Here is a 12,624-nt window from a genome sequence, read left to right on the forward strand (position 1 = left end):
ATATGCACAGTTTGAATACTAATTCTAAAACATAAATCTGAACTTCAGATAAAGCCAGGTTTGATATTCTAGTTTGATTTTGTCGTCATATTAGAGTTAAAGGTTTTTCCAGAGGGGATTTTGGAATTCTCTTTTTATCCCTCCATAAATCAGAAATCATATTTTCACCATGTTTTTAGGAGTGAAATGTTGTATCAATCAGTGTGAATGAAATATGAACAAACCTTCAGAATATAGAGAGGAATAAATCTGTATAGTTTGGTGTTTGTAATTGAAAAAACTTTAAATATATGGATTGGAATAGATGTAAATAGATAAAATGCAATCAAATAAATGTAAATTCTTAAAATAAGACACGTTAGTGCATAAAAAACACTGGTTTTGCCTGTAACATCTTGCCTTAAATATGATGAAACGGGTGAAATATTCTCATAAAGAACACTTACAGCGAGGAACAGCATACAGTACATGGAGAACGATGAGTGACCAGAATAAAAGGAAAGCCTGTCGGTTGAAGATTGTGCATCAAATTAGCAAATCAGATGGCAACCAGAACAGTGTTCTTTTCTAAATCAAACAATGCACTTGGGTTGTTGACATGACATGGCACTTTCACGTCTCTGTTTGGATTTTGGATTTCACTTGTCACCAGTGGACTAAAACTATTACAACAAGTCATGGTGAAAAATTTGGTAATTATAATTTCATATCAAATAAATAACACTATATGAAAATGCGTGTCTAACAATGAAGATAAATGTCTCTCATGCTACTTGTATGTTATTATGAGTTTGTTTGTTTTGTTATATTTGCTGTCACACTATAGGACAAATTTATGCTACCGTTGAGTAAAGATGTTAAACAATGAACAAAGCTTTGACAAAGCTAGGAACCCTTTACATTTTCTCAAAGATCAGACTTCACGCTATATATACAGTCAAGCCTGTAATTATTCATACCCCTGGCAAATTCTGACTTAAAGTTACTTTTATTCAAACAGCTTTTTTTTTTTGACTGGAAATGACACAGGCTTCTCCCAAAAGATAATAAGACGATGTTCAAGAGGCATCATTGTGGAAAAAAATATTTCTCAGCTTTTATTTACATTTGAACAAAAAGTGGCATGTCCAAAATTATTCATACCCTTTACAAACTGTCACAGTCTATGGGAAAATCCAAAGTTCTGTACCATTCCAAACAGTCCAAGCTGTTCTAAAGTTTCCTAATTACCCTGATTCATTGGGAACAGCTTTGGGCATTTGGGAATCCCCTTTGGAAAAACCTTATTACACATTAACTTTAATATACCAACAAAACCAAACAAGAGTTTTAGACCTGGTTTTATTCAGTGTTCAGACTTAAGTTCTGGAAATGTATCCAAATTAGTGCATACTTAAGAAAACTTCAGAAAATGTGCAATAAAGATGCACTATTCACTATTCCCTATTGACCTGTATTGTTTTGCCTTAAATGCATCTTCCGTGTCTTAAGAAAAAAACCAACAGTGGTTGTTTTCATTTCCAAACTGGTCAAATATTCGTTTTTCTGGTATGTTTTTATAATCAGTTCAGTTCTGACTCATTTCGTTACAATTTTCCCATCAACAAACACTTGGACAAGTGTCATCCCTGCTGGAAAAACCAGCATATGTTGGTTTTTTCAGCAGGGATGTCCAAAATTATTTAAACCCTTTGCAAACTGTCACAGTCTACGGGAAAATGCAAAGTTCTATGCAATTCCAAATAGTCCAAGCTGTTCTAAAGCATCATAATTACTCTGATTGATTGGGAACAGCTGTTTTAATCAACTCAACAGGTGAAAAACATAATCTCTGCTGTTGGTTTGTGGACAGTTATGACTAATGGCTGAGACAAAGGAGCTCACTGAGGACCTGCGGCTGCGCATTGTGGCTGCTCACAAGTCATGAAAGGACTATAAAACCATATCTAAATGTTTTGAAGTTCCAGAGGCTACAGTGCAAAGTATTATTAAAAAATGCAAGACGTTCCACACTGTGAAAAATCTCAGAGGACGTGATCGGAAGCCAAAAGTGACACCTGTGCTGGCCAGGAGGATAGTGAGAGAGGTATAAAGAATCCAAGGATCACCACCAAGGCCACCCTGATGAATCTGGGCTCTGCTGGTGGAACATCTCAAGGCAGACAGTCCAACGGACACTGACCAAGGAGGACACCACTTCTCCAGATAAGACACACAGAGCCTGCTTGGCCTTTGCAAATGCTCATCTGGACAAAGAAGACGACTTCTGGTCTTCTGTTTTAAGGTCAGATAAAAAAACTGAATTGTTTGGCCACAATGATGTAGCCTTCATTTGGCGTAAAAAAGGAGAAGCCTTCAACCCTAAGAACACCATCCCCACTGTCAAGCATGGTGGTGGGAACCCAATGTTTTTGGGGTGTTTTTCAGCCGGTGGACCAGGGAACCTAATCACAGTAAACAGCACCATGAAAAAGGAGCAATACATCAAAAGTCTCAACAACAACATCAGGCAGTCTGTAGAGAAACTTGGCCTTGGGCACCAGTGGACATTTCAGCACGACAACGACCCAAAACACACAGCAAAAGTGATGAAGAAATGGTTAGCAGACAAAAACATTAACGTTTTGCAGTGGCCCAGCCAGAGTCCTGACTTAAATCCATTTGAGAATCTGTGGAGGAGCTAAAGATCAGGGTGATGGCAAGGAGACCCTCCAACCTGAAAGAGCTGGAGCTTATCGCTAAAGATGAATGGGCAAAGATACCAGTGGAGGCATGCAAAAAGCTGCTCAGCAATTATAGGAAGCGTTTGATTGCTGTAATAGCCAATAAAGGCTTTTCAATTGATTATTGAGAAGGGTATGAATAATTTTGGACATGCCACTTTTTGTTCAAACGTAAATAAAAGATGATGCCTTTTGGGAGACGTCTGTGTCATTTCCGGTCAAAAAAAAAAAAAAACTTGCTGGTTGAATAAAAGTAACTTTAAATCAGAGTTTGCCAGAGGTATAAATAATTTCGGGCTTGACTGTATATATGCATTTCTTCTACAAAAAAAGTTTTAGTGCATGACTTGATCATATTGCACCGTAATATTTGAGTAAAGAAACGCATGCATTGCATTGTTGTGCACTCACCGGCCTTCATTGGTGAAGACTGGATCTCCTGTGCAATTGAAGTTCTCAATATACTAGGGCTGTCCCCGAATAGTCGAATATTCGATGCATCGATATGCGGAGCCTGATTCGACCACCGATCTCACAGTCGAATCTTCGCGGGTGAAACGAGCATCATACCATTTTGCCAATATGGGGGTGCTCAATGTCTAATTTCACACAGAACTACTGGTTTTGTACGGTTATATTAAGTTATATACAGCCTTTGATTATGATAATGCAGTAAAAGCAAAAGTGAAAAGAAAGAAGCGTTCAATAAATATTTTTAACGTGTTTGTGAATAAATCCAACCACCCCTGTGACTAATTTAATTTTCACTTTCCCTGATGCATGACGAGATGAGGACCATCTTGACGGCAGGGATGGCGGCGATCACACCGAACGCGTTTTTGCAGTTGGAGGCGCCTCTTTTGAATGGTTTTCTGTTGGCAGTGAGCGTTCTGCACGCTGTTTATGCGCCCCCGGCGCCTCGCGTTTTCGCCGCCTGCTGCGCCTCGCGTTTTGCAGGAGCGCTCTGAGCGCCTGAAGTTGAAAAAAAAAATCAACTCTGAGCGGAAAAACGCCCAACGTCATTTGCGTTCTTTTCCATTGTCCAATCGAATGAATGGAGAGGCGGGCCTTCTGTTGTGATGGCGAAAGTTTACCGTTGCTTAAAAAGTCCGGAGACTCCAAGAAATGGAGGAGAAACCTTTGGTGTCTATCGTGAGTAACCCGGAGCTGTATTATTTAGGGTTTCTGCTAATATGACAGTTTACTTAACAGCAAAAAACTAAGATTTTAGAGCGCTCGCGCTATAATCCTTTGATTTGACTGACAGGACAGCTGTTTTGGTCGTTGCTTAGCAACATAAAAAAACCCGCAGCACACTGCTCTTTCATTAAAGTCCCCCTGAAATCAAAATTAAAGTTTTTTGGCTTTTAGTATGAATATATTAGTTTTAAGATTATCTATAAGCTAGTGTGTTTCAAAGCAGTGACAAAATTCGCTTTTACAAGATATGGGCATTCAAAACTTACACTCTCGTCACTTCCGCCAATATGAATCAAGGATTTTGATGATATCACCGCGCACTTCAGTTTCAGATCAAACGTTCTGTCCAATAAAATGCTCTCTAGAGTCCGTAGTGTCCCGCCCCCTACACAGAGACGCGGAGCAGATCATATGCGCTCATATGCGCGGTCGGACTCGGCATGTGTTAAACTACACAGCCTCAGCATGATTATTATCACTATTTCGTTTTAGCAAGAGTTTCATATTGAATCTGTGGGGTAATTTATTAGTCTGTGGCTGTCATAAGCTTACAAATGCGGCTTTACCGAGCTCAACGGCTCTGCCCCGAGCAGATATAAATGGAACGCTATTGGCTGTTCAAAATTAGTGGGCGGGGCTTAGCGATATGTTTTTGTTTCAGTTAAAAGAACGTCACCACATAGAAGAACGCTGCGTGTTTCAAGGCACTTCAGTGGACCTTTAAAAGTCACCAAAAAAGGCAGTGCTGTGCGCCTCGCGTTTTTAGAACTAAAAGACGCGTTCTGTGTTTTTATTTAAACCTAAATAAGTTTGTCTGTCAGTTGGCAGGCAGTTTTGGTCGCTTATAAAATAAAATAAAAATAGTTTTACCCTCCTGCTGACTATAGTGTCGTGCCCCTCCCAACCCATTCACACACGCACATAAGCCTAGATGATTCGACTATCGGTCGACTATAGAAAGATTCGAAAATTCTGATTCGACTATGAAAATTCATAGTCGGGGACAGCCCTACAATATACCCTGATTTACAATCAATGAGGTTCCAGTGTGGTTTACACACAGTCAGGAAGTGCGGCCGTAGTCGGCCGATGGTGTATTTGGCGATATCAGTCAGCGACTGGCTCAACGCCGCTCCAAACACGAATGATCCCACAGCCTTGTAAACACACGCTACATACTCATAACTGAAGGAAGCTCTGGAGCGCAGATATATGGAAAAACACTCACCGAAGATTATCTGTGGTGAAGAGAAATAAAATGCATGAAGTTTTGATCAACTGTAATGACTCTTTTGTAAAGTACTGGTTAAAAAAGCAATTGAATACTTACTACCAACAGTGCGAATGGAATTATTATTCCCATCAGTAACTGGTAGGATATGGTATCTTCTTTAAACGGGTACCTGATGGAGTCATCGCTGCAGAAAAAGCCTCTTTTGAATGGGGTGTGCTGAATATTCAATATCGCAAATGGAAGCCCAGCTGCAACAAAGACAGAAACCACAATATGAAGCGTCATAGTTTTATTTATATCACAACATGGGGTTTATTACAAGTGTTTCCTGCTGTAATCTATCTTAAAGTTTTGTTCACATCTTAGTTATACTTAATAATACTTCATTACAGTACATAAGTATTTTTTGGGAGTATCTGTACTTTATCTGTACAGTTTTTATTTTTCAGCCTCCTTTTACTTTTACTCCACTTCATTTCCTAATTAAAATGTATACTTTTACTCTGATACATTTCCCCAAAGCATATTCACTACTTCCTACAAAATAGTCAGAAGTCAGGATCTCAGTCAGAATTGCGAGATATTAATTCGCAACCGTGAGAAAAAGGTTATCTTTTTCTTAATTTTGCACAACTGTATGAAAAAAAATATCTCACAAAAGTACTGCGTTCTATCTAGAAAGTGTTTGCTCACAAAAAAATTGCCTTTCCCTCAAAAAAAATTTTTTTTTTGTCACAAAAGTTTTTGTGAGCAAACACAAAGTTTATCAACTCATAATTCTGACTTTTTTCTTTTTAGAAATTGATGATATAAACTCAATTTGTGAGGGAAATAAATAATTTTCCTCAAATGCGAGTTTGTATATCGCAATTCTGTTTTCTTGCAATTGCAAGTTTGTATCTCACAAATCTGACTTTTTCCTCACAAATGCAAGTTTTTTCTCAGAAATGCATGATATAAACTCACAGTTGTGTGAAATAAAGTCAGAATTGCAATATAAACTCATAATTCTGACTTTTTTCTCAGAAATGGATGATATAAACTTTAAATTAAAAAAAAAATAGCATTTACTTGTAATTTTACTCTCAATTCTTAAGTACATTTAAGATAAATAAAAACACTTTTTGTACTTAAGTACAACAAATATCACATACTTTAAGACTTTTACTCAAGTAATATTCTAAACGGTGACTTCAACTTCTACCAAAGTGGTTTTCTGGTTAAAAATCAGTACTTTTACTTAAGAATTGCTTTCAGGTACTTTATACACCACTGATGGTTTGTTAGGATAGGACAATATTTGGCTGAGATACTACTGTTTAAAAATCGGCAAAAAAATCCAAATATTGAGAAAATCGCCTTCAAAGTTGTCCAAATGAAGTTCTTAGCAATGCATATTACTAATAAAAAATGCGTTTGATATATTTATAGTAGGAAATTTACAAAATATCTTCATGGAACATGATCTTTACTCAATATCCTAATGATTTTTGGCATAATTCTGACCCAAACAATGTATTTTTGGTTACTGCTACAAATATACCTGTGCTACTTAAGACTACATACTATTAGAGAAGAACAGCATCTCTGTGCACATTCTGCTGAGGAGAGACACTAATGCAAAATAATAAATTACTTCATGCTATTGTTCAACAATAGAGGTATTCTGTGTCACCAGACTAGTCTTATTATTCTGGCATTCATTTGTCCAGTGAATTCCCTACTGTTGCCATTAATTGAGTTAGGAATCACAGTCTTTCCACTGAAGAATTTCCCTTATGCATGATCTAATAATGCACATAATATAGAGCTAACAGTGGCTTGGGTATCTGGAATATGTTGCATGTAAAGTAGGTTTACTAGCCTACTATAGGTGCTTTTGTGAACAAAAAAAATATATATAATAAAAAATATAGTCCCAGCAAACAGGGAATGTTCTCAGAATGTTTTGACAAGGTTATCTCAAAGTTATGAAGAATTGTTTTGCCTCAATATGCCCCTAATTACTGCTTATTAAAATACTTTTTAGGATTAAGGATTTAGAATAAGGTCTTGCAGAATAAGACATAAATATGTGTTTTATAAGTAATAATAAACAGCCAATATCCCAGAAATATTCGTGCTGACACTAAAGTGTTATAGTGTTACCAATATTCTTATTAACTCACCAAAGTATTTAAAGTGAGAAGGGTACATAAAAACCATGCATTTTAAAGTTAGACTTTAACTTTTGATGTCAAATCCACTATTGTATTGTATATAAATGTACAGTGTACACAGTATCAAGTTCAATTACATAAGAAGTAACTGTAATTACAGAAAAAATAAGAGTAAAGCTTTCTTACTTTACTTTTTCAAGGGAAAAGTAATTAAATCACTAGTTACACCCAACACTGATTATATTACTTTTACTTTTCTTACAGTACCTTTACAAAGTTTCCATAAATGACAACAAAATGTTGCCTTAATGTTTTCTCTAGCATTTGCATAACCAAGAAAAATGTCAAATTATTAAAAGATATGTCTCTTTTCTCACAATTGTGAGTTTATGTCACCCAATTTGGAGAATTTGCAATATAAACTCATAATTCAGACCTTTTTTTTTCTCAGAAATGGATGATATAAACTCACAATTGAGAGAAATAAAGTAAGAATTGCAATATAAACTCATAATTCAGACTTTTTCTCCGTAATGTGTGATATAAACTCACAATTGTAAGAAATAAAGTCAGAATTGCAATATAAACTCATAATTCAGACTTTTTTTCAGAAATGGATGATATAAACTCACAATTGCGGAAAAAAATGCATTTACTTGTACTTTTACTTTAAATTCTTAAGTACATTTAAGATTTAAAAAAAAAAAAAACTTTTTGTACTTAAGGACAATAAATATCACATACAAAGACTTTTACTCAAGTAATATTCTAAACGGTGACTTCAACTTCTACCAAAGTCATTTTCTTCTAAGATATCTGTCCTTTTACTTAAGCATGACTTTCAGGTACTTTATACACCACTGATGGTTTGTTAGAATAGGACAATATTTGGCTAATATACTACTATAATTACAAAAAAAATAATCCCTTACTTTACTTTTTCAAGGGAAACTGTACTTACACCCAAGATACACCCAACACTGATTACATTACTTTTACTTTTCTTACAGTACCTTTCCAAAGTAGTCATAAATGACAACAAAACGTTGCCTTAATGTTTTCTCTAGCATTTGCAAAACCAAGAAAAATGTTTTAAAATCATTAAAAGATAAAAATAACATTGACAAAACGTTCTTTGAACATTTTTGTTCGCTGGGCTATTTTTACAGTAGGGCTATAATGTAAACACAACTTCTCTGTGAACATTTGTATAGCCTACAGTTGTGCTTTTATCTCACCTGATAAAAGAAGCTAAAGAATTATATCTCGATACAAGCTTGTACTGTTTTTTCTGAGTAATAATAGTTTGTATTTGAGCTCGTAATGTAAATATACAGTGACGTATGAATAGCCCATATTATTGAATATGCGACTGAAATAAATGTTTCATCGGTGTGCGAAACTGAAACAATGTTCGTGCGAGCTGTTAGAATCTCAAGCATTGACAGAAACAACGCAGATTTGTTCAACAAAATCACAGGATACCAAGGAAGGCCAGACATCTGTAAGAGTTTCCATCAGGACTGTTTTGACTGAATGTGAATGAACTCTTACCGAGCAGCAGACAGCCGACATCCACACAAATACTGAAGATTCCTTTATTCTCGAACATTCTCAGTTCCGCAAACACACTTCTGGAGTCTTTACAGTTGAGCATTTATTTACATCAGATACAATAGCAACGATGCGGCTCTTTAACTTATTCTCAGGAACGCATAGGTTAAACCGGAGGTAACCTTAATCTGATCATCGAGTGTAGAAACAGCCGGATGCTTCTCTGATCACTTTTCCAGTGTTTTTCGTTATAAACGAGCGTGAATCATGAGTTTCACGACGGTGGTCCGATGTATGTCGCCGTTAGATCTCCGGTTACTTCATATCGCATGATGGTGAGGTCAATCCCTCCGTTTGTCAATCATCTACAGGCTCCGCCCACCGCTTCCTCTTCCTCAGCAGAATCGCTGTTGCTTTAAATAGAGCAGCTTCTGCATTCTCATTCATGTTTCATAACACTCACAATACTATCTACATTTCAATAAACAAACCACATTAATTTACATAACACCTTATACAATGCACATTGTTTCAAAGCAGCTTTAGTAATAAACAGGAAAGTAACAGTATTTAAATGATTTAAATATCATTTGACAAGATTCAAATTTTGACTAAGAGATTTAAGTGTTGGTCATTTTTGTTCTAGTAACAGATTTAAATATCGGTATGTTCTGTTCATTTCAAGACTTGAATATCGGTTGGTTTTGTTCAGTTAAGAGGTTTAAATATTGTCTGATTTTGTTTGAATAAAATACATAAATATCAGTCGGGTTTGTTCAATTAAGAGACTTACATATTTGGTTGGTTTTGTTCTAGTAATAGATTGAAATATTGTCCGGTTTTGTTTGATTAAAGGACATAAATATCGGTCGGTTTTGTTCAATTAGGAGATTTTGATTTCAAGACTTAAATGTCAGCTGGTTTTGTTCAATTAAAAAAGAGGTTTAAATATTGTCTCATTTTGTTGAATTAAGAAACTTTAATATCGGTTGGTTTTTTTCTAGTAATAGATTGAAATATTGGCAAGCTTTGTCTGAATAAAAGATCAAAATATCGGTTGGTTTTGTTCAATTAACGTTTGTCAATCATCTACAGGCTCTGCCCATCGCTTCCTCTTCCTCAGCAGAGTCACTGATGCTTTAAATAGAGCAGCTTCTGCATTCTCATTCATGTTTCATAACACTCACAATACTATCTACATTTCAATAAACAAACCACATTAATTTACATAACACCTTATACAATGCACATTGTTTCAAAGCAGCTTTAGTAATAAACAGGAAAGTAACAGTATTTAAATGATTTAATACATTTAAATATCATTTGACAAGATTCAAATTTTGACTAAGAGATTTAAGTGTTGGTCATTTTTGTTCTAGTAATAGATTTAAATATCGGTATGTTCTGTTCATTTCAAGACTTGAATATCGGTTGGTTTTGTTCAGTTAAGAGGTTTAAACATTGTCTGATTTTGTTTGAATAAAATACATAAATATCAGTCGGTTTTGTTCAATTAAGAGACTTACATATTTGGTTGGTTTTGTTCTAGTAATAGATTGAAATATTGTCCGGTTTTGTTTGATTAAAGGACATAAATATCGGTCGGTTTTGTTCAATTAGGAGATTTTGATTTCAAGACTTAAATGTCAGCTGGTTTTGTTCAATTAAAAAAGAGGTTTAAATATTGTCTCATTTTGTTGAATTAAGAGACTTTAATATCGGTTGGTTTTTTTCTAGTAATAGATTGAAATATTGGCAAGCTTTGTCTGAATAAAAGATCAAAATATCGGTTGGTTTTGTTCAATTAACGTTTGTCAATCATCTACAGGCTCTGCCCATCGCTTCCTCTTCCTCAGCAGAGTCACTGATGCTTTAAATAGAGCAGCTTCTGCATTCTCATTCATGTTTCATAACACTCACAATACTATCTACATTTCAATAAACAAACCACATTAATTTACATAACACCTTATACAATGCACATGGTTTCAAAGCAGCTTTAGTAATAAACAGGAAAGTAACAGTATTTAAATGATTTAATACATTTAAATATCATTTGACAAGATTCAAATTTTGACTAAGAGATTTAAGTGTTGGTCATTTTTGTTCTAGTAATAGATTTAAATATCGGTATGTTCTGTTCATTTCAAGACTTGAATATCGGTTGGTTTTGTTCAGTTAAGAGGTTTAAACATTGTCTGATTTTGTTTGAATAAAATACATAAATATCAGTCGGTTTTGTTCAATTAAGAGACTTACATATTTGGTTGGTTTTGTTCTAGTAATAGATTGAAATATTGTCCGGTTTTGTTTGATTAAAGGACATAAATATCGGTCGGTTTTGTTCAATTAGGAGATTTTGATTTCAAGACTTAAATGTCAGCTGGTTTCGTTCAATTAAAAAAGAGGTTTAAATATTGTCTCATTTTGTTGAATTAAGAAACTTTAATATCGGTTGGTTTTGTTCCAGTAATAGATTTAAATATCATTTGACAAGATTCAAATTTTGACTAAGAGATTTAAGTGTTGGTCATTTTTGTTCTAGTAATAGATTTAAATATCGGTATGTTCTGTTCATTTCAAGACTTGAATATCGGTTGGTTTTGTTCAGTTAAGAGGTTTAAATATTGTCTGATTTTTTTTTGAATAAAATACATAAATATCAGTCGGTTTTGTTCAATTATGAGACTTACATATTTGGTTGGTTTTGTTCTAGTAATAGATTGAAATATTGTCCGGTTTTGTTTGATTAAAGGACATAAATATCGGTCGGTTTTGTTCAATTTTCATTTCAAGATTTAAATGTCAACTGGTTTTGTTCAATTAAAAAAGAGGTTTAAATATTGTCTCATTTTGTTGAATTAAGAGACTTTAATATCGGTTGGTTTTGTTCTAGTAATAGATTTAAATATTGGCAAGCTTTGTCTGAATAAAAGACAAAAATATCGGTTGGTATTGTTCAATTAAGAGATGTAAGTATTGGTTGTTTTGTTAATAGATTTGAATTTCGACCAGTTTTGTTTGATTAAAATACATAAATATCGGCTGGTTGTCACAACCCCGTCTGTCATTGGTTTCTCCCATTGTCTTCCCCTGCCATTCTGTGTTCATTTGGTTTAGCCCTGTGTTTAGCCATTATCTGTTTCACCTGTCCTTGTAATCATTAGTCATCTGTGTCACCTGTGTTTGATAATTAGTTGCCCTTTATAAGTCTGTCTTTGAGTTTAGTCTTTTGTCGGTCTTTAACGTTATCTGGATGTGTGTGAAAGCCCTCTGTGTTCCTGCCTGTTCCTGCCTTGTTCATCTTGGAGAATTCTATTAAATTTACTGTTGATTGTTAATCTCGTCTATCGTCTCGTCTCGTCCTGCACACCCGCGTGACAGAAAGACCGACCCAAAAAAAATTCACGGCGTCTTCCCCTGCGTTTATTTTCCGTTTTTTTTGTATCAGTGTTTAGTTTATTTTTTTTTCCCCCGTCATGAATGATCCCGCCGTCCTCATCCTCCTCCTGAAGCAGGGGAACCGCTCTCTCGAGGACCACACCAGAGACTTTATATTCCTCGCCCCGTTTACGCACTACCCGGACAGTTGCCTATGCACGTTCTACCGCGTGGGACTTAATGATAACATCCAGAGGCAGCTGTCCGGGGAGGGTCCTCGAGAGAGCCTCGCCGACTACATCGAGTGGGTGCTGGTGTCCAGCAGAGCTTCGTTGACCGCGAAGGATGACACCAGCCCCACTCCAGACCCAGA

General features: G+C 35.5%; 1 protein-coding gene across 1 annotated transcript in view; it reads right to left on the reverse strand.

Annotated features, from left to right (window-relative positions):
• LOC141287776 (phospholipid phosphatase 1-like) overlaps positions 1-9,193 on the reverse strand; it is a 10,253-nt gene extending 1,060 nt beyond the window's left edge. The window contains exons 1-6 of the mRNA XM_073819903.1: positions 8,871-9,193; positions 5,254-5,405; positions 4,944-5,161; positions 4,490-4,493; positions 3,135-3,187; positions 447-504 (exon numbers count right to left, since the gene is read on the reverse strand). Coding sequence (XP_073676004.1) covers positions 447-504; positions 3,135-3,187; positions 4,490-4,493; positions 4,944-5,161; positions 5,254-5,405; positions 8,871-8,973 — 588 coding nt within the window. The 5' untranslated portion in view covers positions 8,974-9,193. The remainder of the gene's footprint in view (positions 1-446; positions 505-3,134; positions 3,188-4,489; positions 4,494-4,943; positions 5,162-5,253; positions 5,406-8,870) is intronic.
• Between the last annotated feature and the right edge of the window lie 3,431 nt (positions 9,194-12,624).

This window comes from Garra rufa, chromosome 15 (genome assembly GCF_049309525.1).
Source record: "Garra rufa chromosome 15, GarRuf1.0, whole genome shotgun sequence".
In the NCBI taxonomy this organism is placed as follows: Eukaryota; Metazoa; Chordata; class Actinopteri; order Cypriniformes; family Cyprinidae; genus Garra; species Garra rufa.